This window comes from Athene noctua, chromosome 25 (assembly GCF_965140245.1).
Source record: "Athene noctua chromosome 25, bAthNoc1.hap1.1, whole genome shotgun sequence".
NCBI lineage: Eukaryota > Metazoa > Chordata > Aves > Strigiformes > Strigidae > Athene > Athene noctua.
Window position 1 is genome coordinate 2,822,298 of NC_134061.1, and position 27,927 is coordinate 2,850,224.

The window sequence follows — 27,927 nt, forward strand, 5'->3', positions numbered from 1 at the left end:
CATGACAATACAAAACAAATAAATCACCACACCTTTATCCAGATAGATACGTTAGTCTGAGATAATACATAACAAACAAGATCACACAGCTGATGCCTTTAGTAAGGATAAGGCACTGTCCGGTGGACTAGAAGTTTAAAGTTTTCCAGAAAAGATACTGTCCTTTAAACTGCTTAGAAAGCTGACCTCCTGATTGTGTGTTAATTCTGTTGAATCTCCCCCCTTAAAAATGCAATGTTAAAAATTCAGTCAAACTTTGCCTTAGGGTGTAGGTTGTTTTGGGGGAGAGGGAAAAAAAAAAAGATAATTTAGCCCCACTTTTCAGAAACATTCAAACCAAACCCGAAGTTGGTATAATTTGTCTTTGCTCTTCTTGAAGGAAGCATTTTAGCAAGACAAACCAACCCCATAACCTACTAAATACAGTAAAGCTGATAGAAAACTTTATGCTTAGTTTGTCAACGTAACCAGGAAGTAGTGGACACACCTGAATACATTCCTTCGTGTTGCACAAATACTGTAGAAGGTCTGCACAGCAATGCAAATCTAAGCAGAAGTGAGAAGCCACAGCAAATCTCAACCTTGAATTTCCCGCTTTTTTTCAACGCTCATTTTCCTTTTCTTGCTGAAATAGGTACTTTGCAAGATATTATACTGCAACACTTTTGGACCAGTATGTCAGTTTTTGGTACGTTTGTCCCAGAAAATGAGGAGAATCTGTTGACATCATGTCACATTATGACAAGCGGGTTAGATAGTTTAATCTTCTTCCACAGAAAGGAAGTTCATATGTCTCAGAAGGAAAAAATACAAGGTGTATCGTTGCTCTGAACTAAGTAATAGAAAAAAACTGTCCCAGATTTTAGAATTCTGAATAGCAGCCTAATACTGTAAATTTATTGAGAAGAAAATCATTTTGCAAAATTGGAATACAATTGATTTACCAAGAATTTCTTAGCATTTAAAAATCATTTAATAACAGGCCTGACCATAAAATAGTGGCACAACAGAAATGTAGGTTGCAAATGTGACGTGGAATGCATAGAACCTCCAGGGCAGACCAGCCACAGTAAATACAACAGTCATCATCATGAGTGTAAATTCGTAACTGGCTTTTTCTTCTAGAAGGTAAGAGGGTGTATATAAATATTATAGAGAAAACATTTAAAAAACATTGGTTTATTTTTCAGAAATGCTGGAAGGGGTTTCAGCTCAGTCAAAAATGAGTAAGTTTGTTGGGCCAAAATTGCCCTTTCTGGTTCCTAAAGTTTCCTATGCTTGTTATGAAAAAAACAACATTAATGATTAGGTGGTAGAAATTGGTGTAAAACATCAGCTGAGGAGCTGATGCTCTGCAGAGGACATGGTGTTTCAAAACACAGTGCTTGACAGCATTAACCTTGAGGAAGTAACGCTAGGAAGAATATCCACCTTTTCTGCTATCGTGAAAAAAAAAAATTAATCCCATTAGCCACAAAAGCCCAATTCATTACCAAGCGGAATAGTAAGTATGACATCTGCCTATGAGGATCTCTGGAGGTATAGTTTGGTGGGATTTAATTTAAAAAGCAGCACAGAAGAGTAGGAATTTTAAGGAAAAGAAGACTTACAGTACATTGCCTTGGGCCTCTGTCTTCACTGAAGGTGGCAACAAGTTCCTAGATTGCATAATGCTGCTATATTTAGTTTTAGTTGAAGAGAAATACAAACCTGAAAAAATAACAGCTACTCACTGGTTAAAACGGATACATTTGGCATTCCAGCCCACCATCCCTGCACTAACTTGTCATTTCCCCCTCATTGCCTCCCAGGATTATGAAACAGTGACATGCTTACAATTCAAGGTTTCCTATCCTACAACTGTAAAAACTTAGATTTGCCCAAAGTCTGACTACGACCCCTAGGAATCATCCCATAATTTTACGCACATTACATTTACGGGATTGAGTTTCACATGGTACATACAGTGCTCAGCATTTTCTTAACAATGCAACTGAAACACCATTGTCTCATTCAAACTTCTCACTCTTACAATCAGCCAGTCAGAAATACCACATTTATGATCTCACTTAATTCCCCTCTCCTAACAACTCCAGGAATTCCAAAAAGCAATCTGAAGAGCAGCATTTGATATGATCCCCAACTTAAAAATCATACCATGAAAAGCCACTAAACCTGGCTCTCTTACATAAAGAGAAAAGATGCTTGGCTGAGTTGAGATACTTGATTTCCTCTCTGCTGTCAGATCTCTCATTTATAAAAATCTCTTGTGACTATTCCTGAACTGGTGGGTCCCTACGTTGTAAGGGGCTCCCTTGCTAACCCATCTCATACCTCACTCCAACTGAACTAAAGGAAACCTGTGGAGCAGGAATACAGTATTCCAACGTCCTTGTCCAAAAAGCTTAAGAAAAACTGTGAAGAGGGAAACTTAAGATTTAAAAAAAAAAAAAAAAAAAATTCCTACTAAAATAAATTACGTAAAGTTCTGAAATCAACATCACTTTTGAGGCAACCTTTCCAGAGACCTCTTGGGTTCCTTTCTTCTCTGAAGCACCTTTTAAGTTGTATGGTTGTAAGAATAACTTTAACTATAGAAGCTATATGCATCTTTTAAGAATCACATTTTGATGATTATAAAAATTTATCTATTATACAACATAGGTCCAGCTACACTGAAAAAATTACACCGCTTATTGAAATACATTTCATTTTAGAAACAGACTACTAAATAGGTCTATACAAAAAACTCTAAAATAATTTCTGTAGTAAAATAAAGAGTGTGTTAGGAGAGCTACACAAACAAGAAATTTTTTTGTCTTTCTTTATAATGCTCAAATATACTGTGATACGTGGCTGGCTCACTCCATAGCCGGCACCAAAAGCTGAAAAGAATCCATTACGATACACAGTGATACAATTAATGCTCTGTATTAATCTCACAGCCTTTCCGATTAGTACAAAGAAAACCAGGCCTATCTCCTCTTTGAGGAGAAGTCCAGGATATAAAAGCAAGCATACCTCATCAGCTGATATGAAATTATAAAATTCCACAAGTCTCAGTATCTGAAATTTATAAAAGTCACCAGTAAAATGCAAGCAAATTGGGTTTAAGTCCTGTTGGCTCCCAGGTTCAAATGAGCACTGCTGATCCAAAACAGGATTTCCTTGTTTGTTAACTGATTCAAGGGAAAAATTAGGACCATCTGCTGGGGCTAAGAGAAAAGACAAAGATCCTCACCAACTACTTCCATGAGGGCATGTTTCCATGTGCATAAAATGGGAAAATAGCTGGCAGGAAGCAAAGATGTTAGTGGTGCTGTGCTGAACTGGTTTTTTCTGCCAGGTGTCGCAGAAAGTTGTCCTCACTCTGGCCTCTGTGATTTAAAGGCTCACTCTTAAAAAGAGCTGGAGGAGGGGGTAAGTGAGGAACTGGGGGAACCGGGAGATGATGTGGATGGTGAGGATGAGGATGTAGGTGAAGGTGTGAATACGGGTGGGGAATGGGGCGTGGAGGAAGTGTGCTCACTGGGTTCAGGTTGATAGGTGGAGTTGGGGTGATGGGTGTGTTCACTACAGCAGGGACCGTGGTGGCAGGAGAAGACGTGGACAGCGGGATCTGGACAGCAGTTGACACGTTGACGGGGCTGGTAACACGGAAGCACTTCTCCTTGTGTGCCTTGAGCATGTTGGAGAAGCGAAATCGCTGGCCACACACATCACATGGGTAGGGCTTCTCTCCTGTGTGAGTTCTGCGGTGTCTCTTCATGTTTGGGCGGCTGGTGAAGCTCTTCCCACAGATTTCACAGATAAAGGGCTTCTCTCCTGCCAAACACAGATATGGCAATCATTTAGGCACAGAACATCTGCTAATACTTACTTCAGCATACTTACGCAAACTGCCTCCTACAAAAGCTACTGTGACTGCTAATTTCAGCAAATAAAGAGACAGCTGTTCTATGGAAGTCCTCAGTCTTTAAGAAATCCTCTCTCACCTTTGGATTTTGATGTACGAGACAATCTTTTACAAGGCTTTGGCAAGGGGTTCCTTTAGACCAAAATAATAAAGAAGTAAGCCTAGCCTCTCCTTTTCCCCCCCAGTGAATCACAAGACTACAACAGACAGTTAGATTTAACAGTAAGTTATTAACCTTTCCTGTCTGATTTTCTAGGTTGGATAAGTTTTGATCCCAAATTCCAAGGAAAAGGCATACAGCTGGAAGTATGGGAACATTTTTGTCCTGGAAGTACTTGTGTTCTTTTCTTTGATAAGTTCTTACCAGTGTGTGTTTTCATGTGCTCATCAAAGTACTGTTTCATGTTGAAGTCTTTGCCACACCACTGGCACATGAACTGTTTGTGCCCAATGTGGATGCTCATGTGGGAACGCAGCTGGTACTTGTACTGAAACCTCTCATCACAGTTCTGCAACAGACAAACAGCAACCCATGATAGTCAGGCATGACACATCAGGAAGCAAGGCAGCCACGGGACAGCACTCAAACGTACTACACAAAGGAATAAAGAATATCTGAACTAGCACACGCACAGACCCTCACACAAACGCAGAATTTAGATTATTTAGCGAGAGCAGAATTTGGTCTGTACTAAAAAGTCTCTTGGCAGAAGAGCCTTGGCAAGGAGCGTGGAACAGTCACAACCTTTAGTTGACACGGCCCAGCAGAGACACGGTTATGCCAACAGAAAAGTGCTTCTGTTGGCTTAAGGTATCATTTGGAGGTTTTGCAGCGTTGCCAGCGATCTCTGCTGAACTACAGCATGCCTCCACTAGAGGACTCTGCTCACACAGCAAATCCAACAGCAGCTCTACAGCAGCCTTGTTTTTCAGCAAGCCACTCTGTTTTCCAGCTATTATTTATTGGTATGAGGTAATTTCTTTCCCTATGAGTCTCACCCCCAGACTACTCTGGCTGCACTCCCGCCATTAGTACTATGTGTCTGGCTGGAGTTGTGCCCCACTTCGCGGATAGGGTGAGCCACCAGACCTGACCTGGAAACAGGAGGGGCTCTGCACCCCCTCTGCCTCCATCCTGCGACACCCACAAGCATCTTCATCAGAGAACTGAGGCATTAACTGCCCCAGACACATGACTGGGTAAGCCTGTCCCATATGGCCTCCTTCCCGAGGGCAGGCATAAACTTACCATCCCAAACGCATGAGAATGCATCAGCGAGATACTCTTCCCCATCCCATCCCAACACACACACTCAGTTTAAGAAATGCAAATTCACTGTCTCAGATCTCAAGGAGGTAATAGTTTGCAGCGAGGACAACAGTTTTTCCCACAAGCGAAAATCAAGCAATAATTTGTTTATTTTCACTGTCGCCACTTCTATCTGTTTCAAGTTACTGGGCAGGACAGGGAGGATTAATGTAATTTGAATCAGGCTTTGCTATGAACACCGAGGGATTCAAGTCCTGCTGCACCATGTACTCATTGAGAAAAACATGACAGCCAGCAGTAAAAGCAAACCAAATACATCTCAGTTCGAACTGCTGCTAATGCACTCCTGCTGTGCTCACCACATGGAGAAGAATTTTCCCCAAATTTTTATGAAACTGCACCTCGTTTGCAAGTCAGTCAATTCAGTTTCCACCTACATGCCCTACTGACAGCGTTACTGATTTTATACCTTATGCTACCGTATCTAAACACACTAACAGCTACTGCCTCACCTCACATCTGAAAGGTTTCTCTCCAGAATGCTGTAGGGAATGTACTTTGAGAGACATACTGCGTTTGAATGATTTTCCACAGGTTTCACATGTAAATGGCATATCCTTTGTGTGTGCTGCAACACAACAGTACATAAGAGAAGGTCATTCAGATGCAAACAGTTCTTTAAACCAATTCTTTTCTCCAGCTGTGAGCAGGACAATGATTACTACTGAACAGCTTAGAATTATATACAGAGACATACACACATACATATTTTGCTTGCTGCCTGGTACTATGGGTTTGTACTTTTTGCTAAGGATAAAGCTCAGAGAACTGAATTTGCCTCATTTTTCTCCTCAAAACAGCAGTTATGAGAATCACAAAGACACATTATGAGGCAGAACCAACAGAAGCGACGGATCAATAACTCACCAACCATATGTTTCCGCACGTGGGCCATGGTGTAAAACTTTTTTTCGCAAATCTCACAAGAGAATTTCTTTTCTGCATATCCGTGGACAATCTTGGTATGTTCATGGAGGGACCAGAGCTTCTTGAATGATTTATTACAGGAAACGCACTGAATGAATGGGATAAATAGAAGGAAGTTTAAATTAGAAAGATTCAGTGACTCAAGTTTGTGGAGTTAAGCCCCGCATCTTCCTCTTGCGTGAAAAAAAAGAAGCCCAGAACAAGTCAAAATGCTGTATGCTGTCTCAGACCATACTTCAGCTTACATTTACTGTTTCACACTTGAAACAATGACACTAAAAATAGCCAGACCAAGCAGGATTAGGGAGGATGTTAACACACTGCATTTCGGTGCCACCTGACGAGCACCACAGCCACTGCACTAACTGATTTCCAAAACACAACAGCATATATAGCTGAATGCAGCCCTCAAGGAGCTGACACAGAGAAGACAACTTCACGGGCACTGATGCGGCTGGTGCGGGAAGAATCCAAACCTCTGGTGTGGGAAGAAGCCAACAGAGGTGGAGGAGGCCAACACCACCGAGTTGTGCTAAAGCCATCTGCACGTCCAGCCCCGGCTTTCGCAGGAGCGCTGGGACCCCTCAAACTCCAGGTCTAACAGCCTGTGAACTAGTCAAAGCTCTCTCATCCTTTTAGCTCTGTACAGAAGACGGCATCCATTTTGCAGCTCTTGACCGTGTGGACGGTCTGGTAGACAGCTCATACAGCAAAGCAAGTTGTCACCTCCATCTGTCACGTTCTGAGTCTTCATGTATACGTATCAGTAGCACTGTAGGTGTAAAATGACAATATGCGAACAATGTTTTAATCTCTTCCCACAACTACCGTGAAATGTCCAGAAAGTTGGCGATGAGCAGGATCCACAGGCTTTCATGCATCTCCTTTTTCCCCAATAGTTAGTTCTTGCTAAAGACTAGATTAAAAAAATAAAAATCCTTGTGCAGTTTTGAAAATTCCAGAACAACCTTAATTGTAAAACTTGATAGCAGACACAAACGTGACGATACCAAGTAATTTTCATCTTTGAAGTAAAGAGGAAGGAATTGTGGCTTGTTATTTTTTGCTAGCTGTTGACGTGTTTGGGGTTTTTGGTACATCTCCATTTCTCTGCCTCCATTTTTCTTACCCTCCTTCCCTCAAAGTAAGAAGGGCTGTATGCTCTTCACTGCAGAACTAGCAAATACCATGCCTTCTGCAAACTCGAGTTGTTTCTTCTCTGCACAGACAAGTTACGCCGCTTCCACGGTGCTTGAATCTCTGCAGGCTTGGAAACTGGTACACCGCTCACCACGCTGCCTCCAAGAAGAGCCTCTGCTTCCAAAAGTACCTACTTGGAGGCATGTGAGGAACAAACTGTAGCCCTTGGGGGAAAAAAAACACCCTAGAGAGTAAAGCAATGCTAAGAAATTATTAAAAAAAATCCTCTGATTTAAGCGAGCTCCTGAAGAGGTCGGTCTACAATTTAATTGATGATCAGCAGCAAGTAATTTGGAATACTGAGAGCTACTACACAGAGGGTCTAAGGTGACAACAGAAATTCTGTGAAGGTGCTAATTTTGAGAGGATGAAACCCAGAAATTACCTGGAAAAACAGATATATTCCATCACTTAGATGAAAAATATAGAAAGGAGCCAGCCATGTTTATCAGTTCAATTACCACTTAGATAATGAAACAGTTTTCTTCCTACTAGACAAAACTCCATATCCCCCTTGACATATTAAACCCTACATTAATGTAAAACTTTCATATCCCCTTACTCCTTTTGCCAAGTGTAATAAAAACAAATTAGCAGGCAGCTGTGAAACACATTCCAAATGTTAGGACAGACAAAAAAAAAATAAAAAAAAATTGTTGAATATATGCTTACACTGAGAACTTGAAGGTGACTAGCAGTGCTTCTGGCACTGGAAATATTTGGGAAAGTTTCTGGACCTGATTCTTCTGGTACTAGATATAAAATACAGTATCTACAGTTTCTTATTTTCCTATCACATTTGGACACAGGAATGTAACCCCTCAGAAGCATGTGTGTGCACAGATTACAGGATACTTCTCCATTCCATACCACACGTTCAAACTATTCAGGAATTCCTGTCTAAAATCAAAAGATTTGTGAACGAGCCACCTGGATGACAGGGCACTCCTTAAATTGACATTTATATGTTTTGTGCTACACTGCACTTTTGGAAGTATTTATTTCAAAAACTGCAAGGACATACTGAAATGTTTATGTATTTTACTAACTATACTCAAGACTCATTATCTTATACTCCTTCCTTCAGTCTTCCTCTTACGAGCTGAAACATAAGGAATATCAGTGTTATATAGAGCTGCATGTGAGACAGCAAAGAGAAACTGCAATAAATATTTCATCTGTCTCCCACACAGTGGGAATTGAATACCAATTCAGTTTAGCATTTAAGCAAACAAACAAACAAAAAAAATCTTCCATCTTTCTGGTAAAACTCACTGGACAGAGAAAAAACTTTTTGCCCTGAGAGCTCTCAACATTACAGCTGCACAAAAGTTTAACTCGATCTGCTTTATGCTGGCAGGGGGATTATTTCAGAAGTAGGTGGCAACACTGTGCCTAGTTTTACAAGACAAAAAAAAAGCACATTTGAATTGCCAGATAAAACAACAGTGCCCCCAGTTACATGAGAACACAGATGCCTATGAGCAAAGTACAAACCACAGATGAATCAGAAACTCTGAAGCTCTTTCCACAACTTAAACTTTAAAATGGTTCTGTTACAACACAGGCTTCCATTGTTGTAGAAAATTAAAAGCTGCAAATCTTTTGGTCAGAAAGATCAGAGATCTTTATATTATCAGTGAGGTTTGCTGAGCTTTTTACACTGGGAAAAGGGCAGGCTCATGAACAAATTTAGTCACCGAATTCAGACACTTCCATAAGCATACCAGAACACTACTGTAAAATTACCTGTATGTAATTATCTCAGTAGGATTTTAGAAAAAATTACATTTTAATACAAGTTCAAATCCTGACTTCACTAGTTTCTTTCTCACCTGCTTGCCTCTCAGGTATTTCACAGATTTCTGATTCCAACACCAGCAAAGTGCCGTAATTCCATTCTGCCTTGAAACCTTACCTGGACACACTCTGTGACTGACTTTCAGGACACTGAAACACTTTGAACTTTAAAGCTAGCGATAGCTGCAGGTGCTCAGCACCTGATGAAGGAGGGTTTATCCTGTCAAAGTAGTTCACTGCAAATGCACTTGTTTTCAGGCCAGTTACTCTTGAGTCTGACATTTGTTTAAGTAGCTTTGCGTTTTCCCCAACTTGTAGTTAAATACTAGAGTAACTCTGCTAAAGCAGATGTCAGTTGTACACTCTGTTCCCTGCAATTTACTTCTTTTGGAAGACACCAAAGCGTTGATACGTAGAGACAAGGTCTCGGTCAGAACCTGGTCTGCGCAAAAGATTTCCCCCTCTGAAGTGTCCACTAGCTGTATCCAGGGCACGACAGAAGGTATGGAAATCTGGCAAGCAGGTGAGCAAACCTACCTGGATATTTTTTTCACAGTCTGTTTGCTGGTGAAGGGACAGCTCACTTTCTAGAACAAATTTCTTCCCACATTTGTCGCAGATCTGCATGCGCCTGTGAGTGACGTTCATGTGCTTCTCCAGGTACCAGCGTGTGTTAAACACCCTGGGGCACTTCTCACAGGTTAAAGTCTCCTTCTCTTCACACTTTGATTTCTGCACAGGTGCCTTGGGCTCCTTTGCAGCTTTCTTCTTACGCTTGGGGGGCTCCACACTCTTTCTACGACCCCTTGTAGTTCTGGGTGATGGGGAAGTTGTGGCTGCTGCAGCAGATGCAGCTCTCCTTGTTCTCCTTTGTGCAACACTAACTTTTTCCACTCTTTTCTCTTTTTTCTTCTGCCTCTCATTTTCCTCATAATCATCACTGTCTTCAGTGGCCTCTTCCCCACTGTCACCCTCCTCTTCCTCACTGCTGGTCTTAAGAACAGCAGTCTCTTTGGACTGGGAGGGGACACCCTTCTCCCCTTTTGATACATTTAATGTTTGGTTGTTAAGGTTTACCTCTACTATAATCTGCTCCCTTTTGTAAGTCACTTCATCTTCCTCCTCCTCTTCCTCCTCAGAGTCGTCAGAGTTTTCTCTATCTTCTTTCACAGCCCGGACCTCTCCTACCGTTCTGTTCTCCCTGAAATATGGTTGCTCCTCTCTTTCATGGAGATGTGGTTTACTCATTTTGCTGTCCACCAACACAGAGTAAGGACTTCCTGACTCTCTCTTGTACACTTTGGTGGACAGATCAAGTTCCTGGCTGGCACCATGATAAAACGTGGGTGGCACTTGACCACGGCGACTGTCCTCTTGCGCCATCCCTGCTACATGAGCGGCACAGTTTTCAACCAACTGTTGGCAAGAATTGGCTGTTTGACTCATTTGGGGGGCCCTGATTCATTGAGCACCTTTAATCCCAGAAAAACCAAGTAAGCAGCTTTAAATCAGGATGGGCTTTCAAGACCGATGCCTTTTCCATCTACACAGAATGAACAAAATACGATTTTCTGCTGGTGTTTAGCACTGATGTGTAGGTCACAGAATGCTGGTATTATGGCAAGAGCAGAGCAGTAGTAATTATTCTTCTGGAGAAAGTTGCCAAGGAACCGTTGAGCATTTTATCTATAAAAGACAACAGAGAAAACAAAGTCAATTAAAAAATAAATCACTAAAATCATCAGCAAATTCTTCTGGTTTGAGTTTGTACAACTGGGATAAAGCCCAGGGTGTATTATCTATGAGCTGTATCTGCTGGGGGTGTTGTCCTATAGCACTGTCTCAAGCAAAACGAGCAGTTAGGTACAAAGACGTGTGCCTTCTGTGGGGATCAGAACTGGTACGAGACTCCAGAGATATGGAAATCAAGGCAGGGAATATTCTCTGCCTGCCAAAGATCACGCCTCAATACCGGGCCAGGATGCTGGTCTGTGTTTCTGCTGGACTCTCGGGAGCACTGATGGCCTCAAGACTCTGCCCTACTCCCATCCACCTCTCATCAAGCGAGGTGATACCTACACAGAAATGCTTCTTCTCCTGCATCTCTCAAAGGGAGCCGGTCCATCCTTACCCAGAAAGGGGACATATTATACCCCAAAACATTCCATTAATGTAGATACGCATGAAGAATTTCAATGGAGACATTTTCAACTTGCAGCACTAAATCAGATTAAGAACACCGTGTCCACTGCGTGTTTCCACCTCAGAGATCCCTCATACTGCCTCTTAAATTAAGGCACTTATTCTTTTGTCTCATTCTCCCTTCCCCCAGCTACTTATTCCTCAGTGCGGTAGCCAAACAATATGACATTTGCCCATCTAAATTTCACTTGCAGTTATCCAAGTTGGAATTTGACCAGAACACTGTTACTTCCTCTTGCAAAAAATGCCACGTGATCCCTAATGAATACAAGTAATCATGCTCTCACATCTATTTTCCACCAGGAAAATTACATTTTGCTAGCACAGTATTGCAACATCAAGCCAGGATTTTCGGCTGTGAAGATCAAATCAGAAATACATTGGAACTCCTGACCAAACAGCATCCTCAGAGCTAAACCTGCGAGGGTGCAGAAGAGAAGAAGGATGGACAGAGCCTAAGAGACATCCCAGGACTAGAGGACAGAGAAGGGCCCTAACAGAAAACAGATGGATTGAGCAGCTAAATATGAAGAAAACTGGATCCCTGCTATCAGAATGTGAAAATTTCCTCAAGGCTATAAGTTTGGGCTAAGTCTAGCAGACAGGTATAAAACGCTCGGATTTCGCAGAATCATACGGCCATTTTTATTAGTAGTATTCTTGGAACAATAAAAAACAACCAACCTAAGGCAGTATGACAGACATGTATTTTTATGATAAATTTCCTTCCACGTCATACTGAGTTAAAATACTCTCCACACTACAAATGCAATAACTTCCATCCAAACATGTTTTGACACAATTTATGTATTATTAGTTTCTATTTCACTCTTCCACCAGAAATTTCCCCCTTTGAAGTGAATTTAATTGAACAGGAGATGAACCCAACAATGGTCTTGGTGGTTTGAATAATAAAGAAGACTGAACTGTGCCCTACAATCTCTGTGAAGTGACACACCGGGGAAAGCAACTGACTGATAATCAGTCATCTGATTTCAAAAATCTGTTTTAATTAACTTTAAACCGGTAGGGTTCTCTGGTATTTCCAAATGGACTCAAAAAGTGCCCTGAAGATGCCTGACAGGTCCCAGCTTCCCAGCTCCAGAGGTGAGGCAGGAAGAGGAGCGCCAAGACCCAGCTGGGCCAGGAAATACACGGAGATGGGCTGTTAACATTGGCTTGTGATCACAAGTAATATTGAGATGGAAAAGCTAGTAAATAATAAAATAAACTGGTTGTGATTGCAAGCCAAAGGTAACAACCCTATACCCAAGCAAGGCCCTTAGAAAGCAGTGGGCATGATGAAATCTAGTTTAGCTTTTCCTTTAACAAAATTTAATGAATTATTCAGAAGCTCAGAAAAATCACTATGTCATGTAGAAAATGATACCCGATTATTTCCTCAGCGTATTAAGCATCTCAAGTTGCACAAGTAAATCAGGAAGGCTATCAGAATGCTGCTGCTAGATAGCCAGGAAAAGCAAAACGCTTGTCATGAAAAGGAAGCTTTACCACCGCCCCCCATTTACTGAATGTCAAAATATTCTCTTTACATATCCTGCCATCATTTCACCTCTGTTCATTTAAGGAATATTCTGTATAATAAACCACTTTGTACGAACACAGTACCACTTCAAATAAAAACAACAAAGGGGCTTTTTCTGAGTTATCAAAGCTATTTGGTCTTAAAACCACTTCACTCTGCAGAATCAGTAACCTACTTTCACTTTGAATACACCGCCTGCTACCCTCAAGGGACCCGCAACTTTCGAACAACATTATTTAACAGTCAAACAGCTGGTAAAGCAAAGCTCTCCTTATACACTTAATGCCATCAACGCATTACTAGACTACTGACAGTTCTGCCACGATAGTTTAAATACTGCCCGAAATATTTCAATAGAAGAGTCTTTTTTTTCCTTAAATTTCTAATCCCAAATGTAAGAAAGCAGCATTTGGGTGTTTTTATTTTTGCATATTTTTTTTCCTTTTTAAAGGTAAATCCACTTTTTTTTCAAAGCTGCTAAAACAGCTTGGGCTCACAAAATGAATTTCAGCCATACTACAAAAGGGAGCAACACAGGTTCTGATTAAAATGTAAAAAGGACACACAGCTTCAAAGCAATTTTTGAAGCAGCCTATCTAGACATAAACTGAGGAATAACTGTATTACAAGCACAGAATGAACCTGAGGTGCATGCAACCCTTAGCAATCAAAGATCATACAAGACAGGTTTGCAAGCCTACAAATATTAAAAGTTCAAACCCAGAAAAAAGTACAAACAACTTGCAGACAAACGTGTAGGTGGAGGAAGCATGTGTATGTGGGAGCAACACTTCTTACAATGCTTCTGCTACTTCTAAAAAAACCCCAAACCCGCCTTTCTTCACATTATCTGTACTAAAATTAGAACAATTTATAACAGAGACTGCTAGCACAATTACCTGCCCCAACTATGGCTCAACAGATGCCCTGAAATCAGCACAGACCAAGTGCAAGGTGTTCAGGTTAACGACTTTAAATTACGTGTCCTTAGTTTGCCCTCAGAAAGGGACCAGTCTGACAGTCTGGCTATCTCATATTTTTGTCTAACCTGTGCCAAGGCCTTACGATTTGACTTCTGGCCAGCATCCACCAGAAGCAGACACTCACGTAAAGAAAAACACTACTTCTCCCAGCTTTTGTAGTAAGTGAAGCGGCTGCAGAGTCATTTCTGCCGATCAAGGCTCCCTGTGAGCCACTGACCCTGCGTGGCCTCCAGCTGTTCGCCTGCCATGCAGAGGGGCTGCCAGCTCCACAGATGTAACACTTAACTGCTCATTCTTCCTGCCTGGATGTTTCTGGTGCCTCCCATGAAAGGACAGAAGAGGCACTTCGGGGCACTCCACAACCAGCGATGACCCTGCCACTCCTGGTCAGTGTGATAGTGGCCTAATTTTATTTATTTATTTATTTTTTGTAACCAGTTTAATTGCTGCCCATAGCAAAGTTATCAATATTAGCTCTGAAAATTGACAGATGCTGGTCTAATTTCACTTTGCTGTAGGTTGGCAAGTCTAGAAGCACTGCAGGCACAAGGGTGATTTGTCTACAGACACAAAGACAGCACTGTATCGATTTATGACTTTGTTAACATCTGGAAGTGAGGGGAAACACCATTCTTCCAAGATAGCCATTAAGGACCAAAAAATTCCTTTAAAAAAAAAATAAAATTACCCATTCTGCAATTCACAAATCAGTGCATTTGCCACAGAAGTTTTACACACACCATAAGGAAAAAGAGGAGGAAGAGTAAGAGATTGGGGCTTTCCTGCAGCTCACCTATTTCATGCACAAAAAGTGAGTACTATGAAAAAAAGATATTGCGATAGTCAATGTCCAAACATTAAAAATGCATTCATTTATTAGCCAGCCATTAGATTCTATCTTTGTTATAACACAGCCTTTCAAGACAGGAACAGAATACTCTTTTTTTTTTTGTTTCTGTTTACTAGATTTCACTTCCAGCTTGGTACAGTAAGAAGTGCTCACAACCTTATTATAGCTCACAAGACACCAAGACAAAATTATTCCTCCAAAAGTATACAGCACCTAACACGTGGGGGAACCTGAGCCCCAGTTAACCCTGCAGCACAGAAATACCACACACCTTATACAAGCATCACAAATAATCTGCACACTTCCTTTACAACACAAGACCTGTAATTTCATGCGAGACAACCTCCAAAACTTATTTTTCTTCCCCTTTTCAGCTTAAAGGCAGGTAGATGTCAGCTCAACAGCAGCTTTTTAATGGATACAATTAAGAGGTGTTGTGGGGCATGGACAGGTTGTCCATTCTGCCATTTCAGTATATGGCCCACTATATAGAAAACTAACTTCAAGGGAAAAGTTTGAGTACCTTGAAATCTGAATTTTCCTTTTCCCTAAAACAAGACTTTTCTCAAAGTACAGTTAGAGAAAGTAAAAGTTAAGAAAAAGATTATAACCATGTTATGATTAAAGGCAATGCCATTTTGCATATGCATCAACAATCTGAGGTTTTTAAGAATCCTGGATGCCTTTTGGTTGGAAGCTACAATCCAGCAGCTCCATCGAGTCCTGCGGCAACCAGATTTGCACGCAGTTTATGAGTGGGGAAAACAACCACGTACATCAATAAATAATTTACATTATTTAAGATAATGTACCAATTTCAAACTAGGCCAAGGAGTTGTTGAAGAAACTACCCTCAGAACAGAAGACAGTGGTTGCAGGTTGGAGGGATTAATTAAATAAAGTTCCAACGTTAGGCTAAACCTGGGACACGTTGCAGTCTGGCTACCACCCAAATTTCTAACCAAAACCAGAGTGCCAGCCAGCTTCCCTGCTTCCTTTTTACTCATCAGGTAGAAATTTCTAGTACAGCTAAAACCTATGTGAATTCAGACTGCAAGTGTAGCTCAACCCTTTCAAAAGAGCAGTGCCATTTTAAGTTAAAACGCTTTCACACTTACTAATCACATTATTTGGATACAGAAGTATTAGAACGATGATAAACTGGCACGTGTTTATTTTGAGAGGCTGACAAGCAAATGAACCATTCTGGTAAGTGTACAGGTAAAGAAGTGTGATGTTTCTGTTAATAGCAATCAGTGTTGCCCATTAATCAATTTCAAGCCCACAGACAGGGCAGAAATACAAGAAAATGCATCAGAAAAATACAATTTTCATTGCACAGATACAATTTAGCTTTAAGTATGCTGCCCAGTGCAGAGTTTTGCAGTATATTTCCTAAAAAAATAACAAACCAGTAATGCTTTCTCACTGCAACTCTATGAAATCCTCAGCTAATGCGAATAGCATATGAGCAAAACATGCCTAGAGACTGCAATGTGAAAATACAGGGCGTTTGATTAAAATGATCTAGTCGCCTACAGTTCAATACATTAGCAATATTTTAGAGCACAAAAAAAAAAAATAGTTTCAATATACTTGCACAGTTTGAAGAACAGGTGCATGAAACAGAATAGTGCACAGGCACAGCAATTCCCAGTTAGTGGGAAAACACATCTGGTACAAGTTACATCATGTCAGCGGATAGTAATCAGGCCTATAACACAAGAGGGAATTATTTATATCATCGTACAATCACTCCTTTCTTGTGCATCTCAGCTGCTTTATATGCAAAAACCTGAAAATATGTTCTTAAGTGGTAAGTTTTATCTCAAGACAGAGCCACAGTCAGCACATCCTCACAGATTTTGCATTTCTATGGGTAAGTACTCAAGCCTGCCTTTGCCCATGTAAATGCAAAATAAAGACTTGACTGCGACTAACGATCTATTCTGTCATCTACTAGACATCAAGGGACAGCTTTTAACACCTACCTAAGAGATGGTATCAGTAATGGGTTCACGCTTAGCAGAGCTACAGAGAAAAGGAAGGAACAATAATCCTGTCTACCGTTATCACAAGGGCAATTTTGTGTAGCTGCCAGACTTTGGGAATACGGTGTAACATTACCAAGAGGATATTCAGAAATACTGCATTCGCAATTCCTGGGACTGTTCTGTGAAAAACAGAAAAATCATAACGTTCTTCTTTTCACTGCAAGCTCAGAATTCACTTGAAACAGATTTTCCCATCAACTCATCTAAAAGACGAGACACAAAATGGTGTGTGGCACAGTGGCTTGTGTTTTGGTGAAATTAAAGCGATGTCACATATTTGGGCATCTCTGTCTCAAACGGATTAGTCTTGGTACAACTAAGCAAACCGACACGCACATCATAAAAAATCAACAACGCTGGCAGTAACTGAAAGTATTGCAGGGAGTCTTGGCAGGGAAACAAAAGACTGGAGAGTGAATCAATACTGTCCAATTCTCGAAGTAAAGGTCTGGGCAGAAGTATGTTCGACGGGGTGGTATATGAATGCCTGAAGATGCAGTACAGCATCTAGACTGTCCCATCTCCCAGTTTTTTTCGACCATTCCTAAAATAATCTTTGATAGGTATCTTGCTAACTCAGCAGGCAACATATTTTCACTGTATGGAGCTGGCTATTTGCCTCTAAGTATTTAACAGCCTAATGGAAAATGAAGCAGAACATATTTCCAATTCCAGAAAAATGCCTTATATAATGTCCTGCAGCTAAAACATAAAAACTACGATAAAAAAATCTTCAGGCTTTTTCCATTTCTTAAGATGAATTATTTGGCTGCATCTAGAAATCTGGTTTGAGGGACAAAGGCTTTCAAACCAGTGATTTCCAGAACTGTGAATCTGGAATTTTTTCAAGCATTATCTCCACAGAAAATAGTTTAAGAGGTTGCCATTTCAGAATTCAGCAGCATTATAATCCCTCAGCTTTTGCAATAAACTGAAGGCTTTTTATTGGCTATGCACTAGTTTTAGATACGACAGCCATAAACCTCAACATTTTTCTTTTACTAGGCAAAACCATTTTTAAAGAAGTTCTAGTACGCCGTGATATACGTTCAAACTGGAAGTCTAAGCCCTTTCTACTACTTAAAAATATAAAAATTAAACACCTGTGACTGAATACTTCCTCGTTTCAAATCCATTGCTGTGTTTTATCTGTATCTTTCAATGCAAAAAAAAAACCCCGAAAGCCAGATTAAAACAAACCCAGGTAGTTACGACTACCTGGTAGTCATCCTCATGTATACACCTTTCACATCCATTACTTTTCTGTAATTGTCTGATAATTTGAAGACACACATATGAAGCAAAAAAAGCTTTCTATAACCACATTAACAGATTATCTGTTCCTTCAAATTTGTATAGTCATCAAAATATGTGCCAGAAGTTCAAAACAACCCACTGCTATGATACTGAAGGGCAACTGTTTCACTCATTAGCCTACTCTGTTCCAAATCACTTTTTACGCCTAGTTTGATTCCTTTTCGCTTTAAAACCTCTCGCTTTCATCACTATCTGCTCACATACCTTGAAGACTAGGAAAAACTGTTAAAGATTTTAAACCATCCATTGTTATTAATAGATGCCAATGATGACAGTCCTTATTAAATATCACTAACTTGTTTAAGATTGCCAATGATTTCACTAACAATACAGGCTACACACAAAGCCGCTGGAATACAGAAAGGAAATCTATCATCAAGACCTGTACTTCTGTTTCCCAAAGTCAGCGTTTTTCCTCCCAGAGAGGAGTAGAGAAAGCAGCACTAGATGTGTATCTGCGTCTTTGAATATGTAGATGGAGATCAATTGAGAGAGACCAAAAAAAAAAAATGTAAATGGTCTGTCCCCAGAGTAAAGCTGACAGGTAAACTTCCACCTGGACGTTTATTCTGGAAGAAAAGTGTTTTTCCTAGGTTTAAACTGACAGCACTAACTTGGCAAGAAATAATAAACTTTTGTATCCAGAAGAGATTTACCTCCTCTCCTAGCAAGTCCTAAAGAAGACCTTTGCAATATGTAGAATGGAGGTAACAATCAAGTTTTGTATTTTTTTGCAGAAGGGTTCAGTTTAAGAAAATTCTCAGATTTACTTATTTGCTTACAGGTTTTTGTTGACCAGCCTGTACCACACAATCACAGCACATAATGTGCTCCTGTATGATTTATCTCTTGCACTTTAATAACGAAACATTTAAAATAATCTCATCTGAGCTGAGAGCATGATGTTACACACACACTTGGAGTCCATCAGTCAGTTTAATGTAGTTTTTAAAAAACATTTTGATTCATTTCCAGTCTACCAGTTTATCTTAAAAAAAAAAATCCTGCTAAATATTTTGGAACATTGCTGAGAGTGGTATGTAGTAGAAAAAAAAAAAGAAGATTTAAATAGCAAAATCTTCTTTGGCTTCATGAAGTGTGAATCTGATCTCTCCAAAATAAAGTTTGTTCTTCTCACATCATTGGAATGTGCTTACGGATAGGTTTAAAATCCTCTCCATTTTTCATTTAGAGCTCTTTACACACTAGATAATTTTGACTTTGAAACCAGCAACAAGTTTGTAAAAACCTCCATAGCAACAAAAAAAAAAAAGCTTGCAGCAGCTGCACAACTGTCCCCTGCACAGCGGCAGATGCACTAGCTAGGAGCATGACTCACCACTCTGGGAGATGCTGCATAAATACTGGTAAAAGCTGGGCTGATGGAGAACTACCACGAGAAGCTTTGCCTTTTTTCCCCTTACCCGGGCTTCTCTTAAGTATCTCCCTTTCAAACTGCCCACAAAAAACACACCTGCATTCACCTTCAGAGCTTCAGTTTTATAACTTCTAGCAGCGTTTTGACTACTGAATCACCAAACACTACTCAGATCAAGCCTGGCTAACCCTGTGGTTCATACAAAGATGGTATGTGTGTGTGTGCTCATGCAAGCACAAATCACCAGCAGAAGTTTAAGTAATCTAGTGTTGACAAAGTCTAAATGTGTCAATACCAAAACTATACCATTGTAAGTGTTTCTTCTTGCACAATGTCACAACGCTCCTGTAAGCCCTGAATAACATTCGGTATGGTTATCTTCCACCACTAATTACTGTCTTGTTTTGAGCTACTGAATCTTCTGAAACTAGTTTGTTTTAGATGTACAGTGTAAACTTTTGGGAAAACAGATCGTCTCTCTTTTATAATATTTACATAATTTAACAAAGCACACCGAACAATACACAAATTTATCAGCTTCCAAGAAATGCTAACCAAGCCACGATACTTCAGCAGAACTCCCGATTTGCACACGCTGCCTTTGCAAGTAGAAACTACATTCAGTGCTCTCCCTGAGGTTACCAGACTTAAAAGACACGGAGACACAAAGCTCTTCAGCAATTCTGTGTGTGACCAAAACACAAACCGTACCACAGCAGCAGTTCACTTCAACCCTCACATGTTTTACAGTTGCCATTCTCAAGCACACATACTCTTCCCACCGATACAGTGGATTTTATTCCCAGTTTTTTCCTCTAATTCATTATGCAGCTACAGACATCTTATGTCCACTTGTATTTAAATTTCCTTCTGGGCAAAGCGAGGACTATTATCAGTTAAGACCAAACTTACTTGTTCATTTTAATCTGATCTAAGTCTGTGTGGCTGCCAAAGGAGGCAGTACACTCCTTCCCTATTTATATGCCAACACCGGCATTCTTATTGTTGCAAGGCAGGATGCCTTGGGAAATCGGTCTGCCAGGAAAATAACCATTCCTTGGGATAAATTTTCAGCTGGATTAGTTCTCTGAACCAGCTCACCGTGCAACTTCATGAATATTACCATCCATTAGGAGAGTTTGCTTCCTGAAATAATCAATTTGTCCTACAGGTGCAATCTGGCTTTCACCTTCCATAAAATACCAAGGTAAGAAGAGAATCAGAAGTACAGTAAGAAATTTGTAGAAAAAAATCTGAGGATGATGCTTAAGAATTGAAGCTGGGGAAAAAAAAAAATTTCAAGAACCTGTAGGAAACAGGAATTTTTCTCAAACTACTTCAGCCTTTGAACATCGCTCATGCTTTCATCTAAAAATAACTTCCTAATGATTACAAAAATATTCTTAGATATGAGTTTTCTCTCCTCACTGACATGTTACGATCTAAACCCACAGATTTATCTTTAAGTACAGCAGCAGAGTTATAGGCTTCAAGTCAAATCCACATCTTGGCAAAGGTCTGAACCAAGTATCACGCAAACCACCTCAGAACCTACTCAGTGGCACACAAATTCCAATCTCAGCAATGAGATGATGTCTTTACAGCAGCCAGCAAGTTTCAGGATGAGAGGGATAACACTTGGAAAAAAAAAACCAAACAACCAAACCTCAAAACATTTCTTTTCCTTCTTAGCAAAAAGGAACAACAAGTTACTTAACTTCCTAAGCAAGAGAGGGAATAGCATCTCAGTAAGAATCTCAGTAAGACTGAGGTTGATTTGTGCAAAGGGAGGGTGAGGTGTCCACTGACAGCAAGGATAAATAACTTCATCTTATTGTCTGAATTTACAGTGCTTGGAGTGTGGGATAATATAAGGTGGTTGTGCACAGGAAAGATTATTTCAAACGATTTTATAGTGCCATAAGTGGGCTAGGTGATTTACCAAAGATAAGTAGAAGGTGGGATCCTTCATCAAGAAATCCGCAGGTTAGAGGAAAAGCTCTGAAAATCTAAGTGAGGGAAAATAAAATAGACTAGTTTAAGAAACAAGTTTAAAACAGGCAGTAGAAAACAGTGTAATAAATAAAGAGTAAGGTGAGGGGACACCAAACAGGAAAACAGAATTATTGGAATGAATTTAGAAAGGACAAGTGAAAGAAGAAAAGCGCAAGCAGGTATGTGTTAAAACAAAACTGCCTGGTAAAAAGTTGCAATTACATTCAGGACATTATTTTTCCCAGGCCTTTAAACTGCAGTCAGCATGGCATTTCAGTCTAATAGATTTTGTCCTGCAGCTACTAAGTGTGAAATGAACGATTCAAGACATGCACATTACAATAAAGCAAACGAGAGATTCTCAGCAGCCATTTTTACTATTACATGACACAGGCGATAAAGATTCATTAGGATGTGTTTCTGTCCCTGCTAAAGACTTCTGAAGCCACATCTATATACCACAAGTTGTGTTTTCACAATGTCAAGCACGCTGGTGTCACCGCATTAAACACCTATCCCTGCACAAGTGCCTCAAAGTGACGTGCAGTTTAAAACACAGGAAATCTAAGCACAGTGCATGTCACTTAACGGGGAACTTGGGGAATTTACTACAGTGAGAGAAAGCATACAAAATCTACTGAGAAACAACAATGCGTCTGACCCCACCATTTGTTAGTAGCACCTCAAATTTGCTAGCCTGAAAAAGAAAAAAAGGGATATTTACCAGAATTAAGGATAGAGCTCCCCATCCCTGTAGGAAACAGTGTAATTTGTTAGAAGGGATGGAACCAGAAAAGCTACAGAAGTATGAGCAGGAAGGAGAAGCTGCTGCTTGAAAACATATGTAGCAAAGAGTATCTGCATCAATCACAAACCAGAAATACTCCTGTTCAGCAAATGTCCCAAAATATTACAGTGACACAGCTAGTTGACAGTACCAACTACGTGTTGGGATACTGGACACCAACAGCAATCAGGCTTTTCGTTAGAAATAATCTGCCTTCTACCATTAAAATTCACAGTTGTCACTGTATGTAATTTGTCTTCAGACAGCACTATTACGATACATTCCATAATTCCCTTTTCATCACATAAGCACTAAAAAGGCTTAAATAAGCATGACCCGCAAGCAACTGGGGAGTTCAGAACAGATTTTTACTGTCTTCCATGAGACTAGTCAGCCATAGGAAAAGCAAAGTTCTAGTAAGCTTTCTGCACCTGCAAGATTCAGCTATGCTCCAACTCAAATATTTGCAACTTTTTGTGTACAATATTCCCATAAAAGAAGGTATGTGGATCAATGGATGGTTGTCTGTAAATTTTAAAGTATACAACTTTCTGCTTGTAAAAAAAGGAAAAGCTCTACTACCTTATCCTACCAAGCCATCTGTTTTCGCAGCGGTAGCACAAATATTCCTCAAAAATTCCAGCTGAAAAACTTTCTGTTCAGTTGTCTTTAGTACCTGGGACAGAATGAAATTGGCTTAACAGGTTTTGTCTCAAGTGTTAATATTAGATCCTAATTCCAGTAACCTATCTTCAAGCAAGCTAGCCTTTCATATTACACTCCTAAAATCACTTTTCCAGTGAAAGAATCAAATTTCAAAACTTAAAAAATACAGAGACAGGAGAGCAATACAGCATAAAGTGCTGGTAGTTGCTTAGCATAGCTAAATGTTTCTCTGGAGTGAAAACTACTAGTCTGAAACCTCCTCAGGGAAGGGTGTCTGAAAGTGTCAAGGAAACTAATGCAAGCTGCTTGTGTTAATGAGTTTAAGCTGCTGGCACCAGAGCTACAGCCAGTTTCACTCCCTATGCAATTGTTTTTCGGGAGGAAGGAGCAACCTAAAACTCACCAATTTAAGATCCCTTGGAAAGTTAAGCATTTGCAAAGGTAACTTGGAAGTTGGATACTAAAAGTTCAGGTTCTAACAAATGTTTCAACTGAACTAGTAAAGTCTGTCTGTTATGCTTTCAGTAGTTACGAGAGCTGCATGAATTCTACTTAAAAGAGTTCTAAGCAAACCCCACCCACTTTCCAAAATACTGAAAATTAAGATCCTGCAAAGACCCAAGACTATATAATTTTCCTCACACTTACTCAATTATAAGGGTATGTGTTTAAACAGAGTTTGCACCTTCAAGGACAAATATTTTAATTAAAATATTCTTAAAGGCATAAAATTTGTCACTTCTACACAAAACATCCTTTTACGTTAAAATTATTTAGAATTTTGATACAATATTTATCGCGAAGTTTTAAAAATATGTAAGCCTCGTATTTACAATAGAAACAGCTGGAAATTAGGCATTCCAATACACAGAAAGAACAGGTTAAAACCTTCACATTCTTACTGTAAAACACTGAAATAATTCAGGCATGCTTCCTCAGCTTAAGGAAGGTCAAGACATTATACGGTGATGTCAACGGTAGACAGTATCTCACACTGACTGCATTAATATTTAAAGTGTATAACTTCAGGATAATAAAATGACCTCCACATAAAAATCCACATTTTTTTCTGACTATTGCGGAGGAAAAAAACCCAAAATGTTGGTATTCTAAGGTTCTGAAAAGACAAATAGCACGTATTTAGCAAAATGTGAATTAAGAGGGTTTTAAAAAACAGAATTACTTTATTTAAAATTTACTTCATCTTCCATTTAGAAGCTAAGATCAGAATCTTGTCGGGAGAGAGCTGTTTCACAGCAGAATACATTAAGAGATCAGCTGTTCTGTGCTGTAGGAATTTAACCAAGTAAGAGAATGGTTATAAAATATTTTAATACAGTAATAATCCACATAATCAGGTTGTTAGAGAACATATCAATCTTCTCAATTGGTTGGTACTTCCTTCCAATTATGTCTCTCTTTTTTGTGGGGTTAGAAAGAAATTTATTTTTTGATAAGGCATATTATAGTGTGCCACAGAGAAATAGGTCACTGATGACATGTAGTTTTGTAATCACCACAAGTATACCTGTGCCCATCTCAGATATGCTGTCGGCACACCACTCTTCCATGAGCGCTGATACTACACAGGAGATCAAGGCTGGGAGATGGGATCTTGTTTACTGAAAATATCTATTTAACGCTCTAAGGACTCCTCCCGTTTCACACATGGCCATCTCATGCTTTAGGTGGTATGACACCAGAAAAAGTATGTTTGACCTACAAGAAATTTCTTGTACATGTAAAGACTTTCCACCTTTAGATGAAATCCCATCTCTGCAATACCATCTGATGAAATTTCCAGATTCTATGATTCTGGCAAAGAGAATAAAAACAGAACATCCCAATATCTTACATTTGCAACAGAACCAGACAAACTGCTTTTATAATTTACCCTCCCTATATATATACACCTAACCATTCCTACAAAACTGCTGAAGGATTTACTCGCCAGAAAACATCAGTTAAAGGCTTCCTCTATCAGTATTAGATGAGGGGAAATAATATAATCAATTAAGTCCTTTAAAACAAATTCACAATAGTGTATAATGCCAGTCTCTTTTGATCATGTAAATATTTGAAAGGGTTTTTTATAAATATTACAGATGGTAAGCCACAAAGCATTTACTGATCTCCCCAAATCTCAATTACAGCAACTAAATCTTAAGTAGCTATAAATACTAGTCACCAAATACTAGATAACATTATAAATAAAATCTTAAGTCTCTGACATCCTATTAAACACAATTGCTTAGTTAGAAAAATAAAAAGCCTTCATTATTTCCTTTCAAACACACACTCTCTGAAAAAGCTTTCAAAATTTCTATCCCTTAACTACACATTTACACCGTGCGTTTACTCTATCTCAACTTTATTATCAACATCTAAATTTAAGTGTTGGCTGCCTGGGGCAGGAATGGGGCTCTTCATTCATTCAACACAACAACCATACTGCAAGTGCTTGATTAATCTCTATAAAGCAGAAGAAAACGCATCCTACACGCAGGTAGAATGTAAAGGGGTTTCAAATAGGAACCGATGAGAACACCAGACCCATATCAAGGATGTAAAAGATCTGTTACCATAAAATACCAGATCGTTTTCAATGACATTTTGCAACTCCACAGCCCTTTTAACACCACCAGTGTCCAGAGCCCTTCATCTATAAAAATGCATTTTGTTAATTCACACCAGATACCCCCAAAAGGCAGAGCACCCAACTTCCACATGCGAACAATCAAGCTGCAGTCAATCAGCACGGTGGGAAATCAAGGTGCACCAGACCATCCTTCACAAATCAATGCTCACACATTACATCTCCTTTATTCAGCGCGCACACACATACCCCACCATCATTCTCTTGATTCACCGCGCATACACCACTGTCAACAAAGCATGTGCCAGTTGCCATTCCCAGAACAATACAGCTCAGGTCATCCCCTGAAAAGATAAAAATGCACATTCCTCACATCCTTTATGTCTACAGTACTTCCCTCGCTTTGACTTAAATCACTTCTACTGCACCAGATGCCAAAACTCTGTCGTGATTAAAGAAAGAGACTTACATAATACTATTAAGACCAAAGAGACAGACTATCCTGAAGCGTACCTCTTCATTCTAACACTACCTGTACCAAGACATCGACAGGACCGAAAGTTGCACAGAAGACAGTTACAAATCAAAACAAAAACCAAAATCCTGGAGCGCACATACCACAACATATGTCCTGAGAGCAAAGAGAAGGGGAAGCTACCTAAGCAAAAGACTGAGGAAGAGAGAAAACATCTGATTTTACATCTGAGCTTTCCCTTCACACACCTAGACCCAGAACCCGCAATGGTAAAAGGTAACATTTCGTTTCCTCACCTACCCAATGACAACTCCAGTCCCAGAAGCGAGTGCATTTAAGAACCGCGTTCCCTCCTAACAATCGCGGACCGTGCACCGTCGTGGCTGCACAATTAGCAAGTGACAAGGAGGAAGGAGAGGGCTGCCAGCGGCCCCCACACCTCCATGCCACCACTCCGCGGGAGGGGGCTGGAAAGCAAAGGCAGAAAGCGAAGAGAGGTGTGGAAAGGCAGTTCCAGCACAGCCAAATGCAGCAAGAAATTCCCCCCCCCCAACCTCCCGCCCCACTTGCTTCGTGCAACTCACCTTCCCTCCCCTCCCCCCGGGCAGGTGGCACAGCCCCCTCCCAGCGGGGTGCAGCAGCCAGGGCAGATCCCCCCGGCCCTCCGGCAGCATTCCTCCTCCTCCTCCTCCCGCGGGGGGCTGCCCTGGCTGCACGCCCCCTCCGCCCGGGGAGTGCCCTGCCCGCACCCTGCTCCCCCCTGGGGCTGCAGGCCGGGGACGGCGTTTCCCCCCCTTCGCCAGCCCCGCTCCCTTCCAGGCCGGGAGGCGGCTCTACCCCGCTCCCTCCGTCAGCCACCCCCGGGCTGGGCCTAGCGCTGCTCGGCGGCTGCCGCCAGGCCCGAGGAGAAGGGGGAAGGGGGATCCCCAAGCCCAGCGGGCGGCCCACACTCACCCAGGCCGATCCCCTCAGGGCCGCCCCCGCCGCCTTCCATGCCGGGCGGCGAGGGGAGGGGGGCACAGGCGAGGCGGCGGAGGGCGGGTGGAGGAGGCGAGGCGGGAGGGCGGAGGGCAGGGCGGCCGGGGCCCTCCCTCTCTCTCCCTCCGCTCGGCCCCCTCAGCCGCCGCCGCGGCGGCGCTCGAGTAGCCGCTGCCTCGGGCTGAGGCTCAGGCCCAGGCCCCGCCGCCGCTCGGCGGACGCGGCTCCCGCTCCCCTCAGCCGCCGCCGCAGCGCTACGTGGCCGCCGCAGCCAGTCTCGCGACTCCGCCGCGCGCACGCGCGCGCGCGCGTGTGTGTGTGTGTGTGTGTGTGTGTCCCGGTGGGGGCGCGCGCGGCGGAGGGGGGGGGGGGGGGGGAATGCGCGTGTGCGCGAGCAGGGGCGCGCGCGCGCGGGGCGGGGGACACCCATAGGCTGAGGGGAGCGGGGCCGGCGCGCAGCGCATGCGCCGTGGGGCTGTTCCCGCGCGCTTCGCGCCCCCTCCCGCGCTGTTCACCTCGGGCTGCGGCGGGAGCGCAGGTGAGGCGCGGGGGGGGGGGGGGGCGCTGCGCATGCGCGGGGGCCGGCGCCCTGCGGGGCTCAGGTGAGGCGGCGCGCGCGGCGCCCGGTGCGCGGCGGGAAAACGGGGCGGGGGGGGGAGGAGGAGGAGGAGGAGGAGGGCGCCGGCTCCCCCTCAGCGGGGCCGACCGTTACTCCGCTGAGGTAATTAGAGAAGCCGCCTTAATTGCAGTCAGCTGAGGCGGGCAAGCTGTGGCGAGCGCTCCGCCGCGCTGCGGCTAACCCACGGCCCACGCCTCGCCTGGCGCCGCGGGTACCTCCGGCGCTCCGGTGAAGGCCCCTGGTTGCAGCCCTGCCACCGGCGGCTGGGGGAATAATGGCCGTAAGGGGAGCCGCCTCGGCGCCAGGCC

General features: G+C 41.8%; 1 protein-coding gene across 2 annotated transcripts; it reads right to left on the minus strand.

The window, feature by feature from the left end:
* Positions 1-868: 868 nt before the first annotated feature.
* Positions 869-27,288, minus strand: ZNF652 (zinc finger protein 652). 2 transcript variants are annotated; one of them, XM_074926598.1, is made up of 6 exons: positions 26,977-27,288; positions 9,711-10,859; positions 6,114-6,261; positions 5,699-5,814; positions 4,281-4,425; positions 869-3,825 (listed from the first exon to the last, which is right to left on the minus strand). In XM_074926598.1, the coding sequence occupies exons 2-6, from the start codon at positions 10,617-10,619 to the stop codon at positions 3,311-3,313; spliced, it is 1,833 nt and encodes a 610-aa protein (XP_074782699.1). In that variant the 5' UTR covers positions 10,620-10,859; positions 26,977-27,288; the 3' UTR covers positions 869-3,310. The 2 variants fall into 2 exon arrangements, with proteins under 2 accessions (XP_074782699.1, XP_074782700.1); XM_074926599.1 differs by lacking the exon at positions 26,977-27,288 and adding an exon at positions 26,323-26,425.
* Positions 27,289-27,927: the final 639 nt, after the last annotated feature.

What these genes read in the sequence shown, in the direction of transcription:
- ZNF652 (XM_074926598.1), bottom strand. Translation starts at nt 10,619, where the DNA reads ATGAGTCAAACAGCCAATTCTTGCCAACAGTTGGTTGAAAACTGTGCC. An exon ending in ACTGTGAAAAAAATATCCAG is followed by an intron (nt 6,262 to 9,710) that starts GTAGGTTTGCTC and finishes CCATTCATTCAG; the next exon opens with TGCGTTTCCTGTAATAAATC. An exon ending in AGAAACCTTTCAGATGTGAG is followed by an intron (nt 4,426 to 5,698) that starts GTGAGGCAGTAG and finishes TGTCTGTTGCAG; the next exon opens with AACTGTGATGAGAGGTTTCA.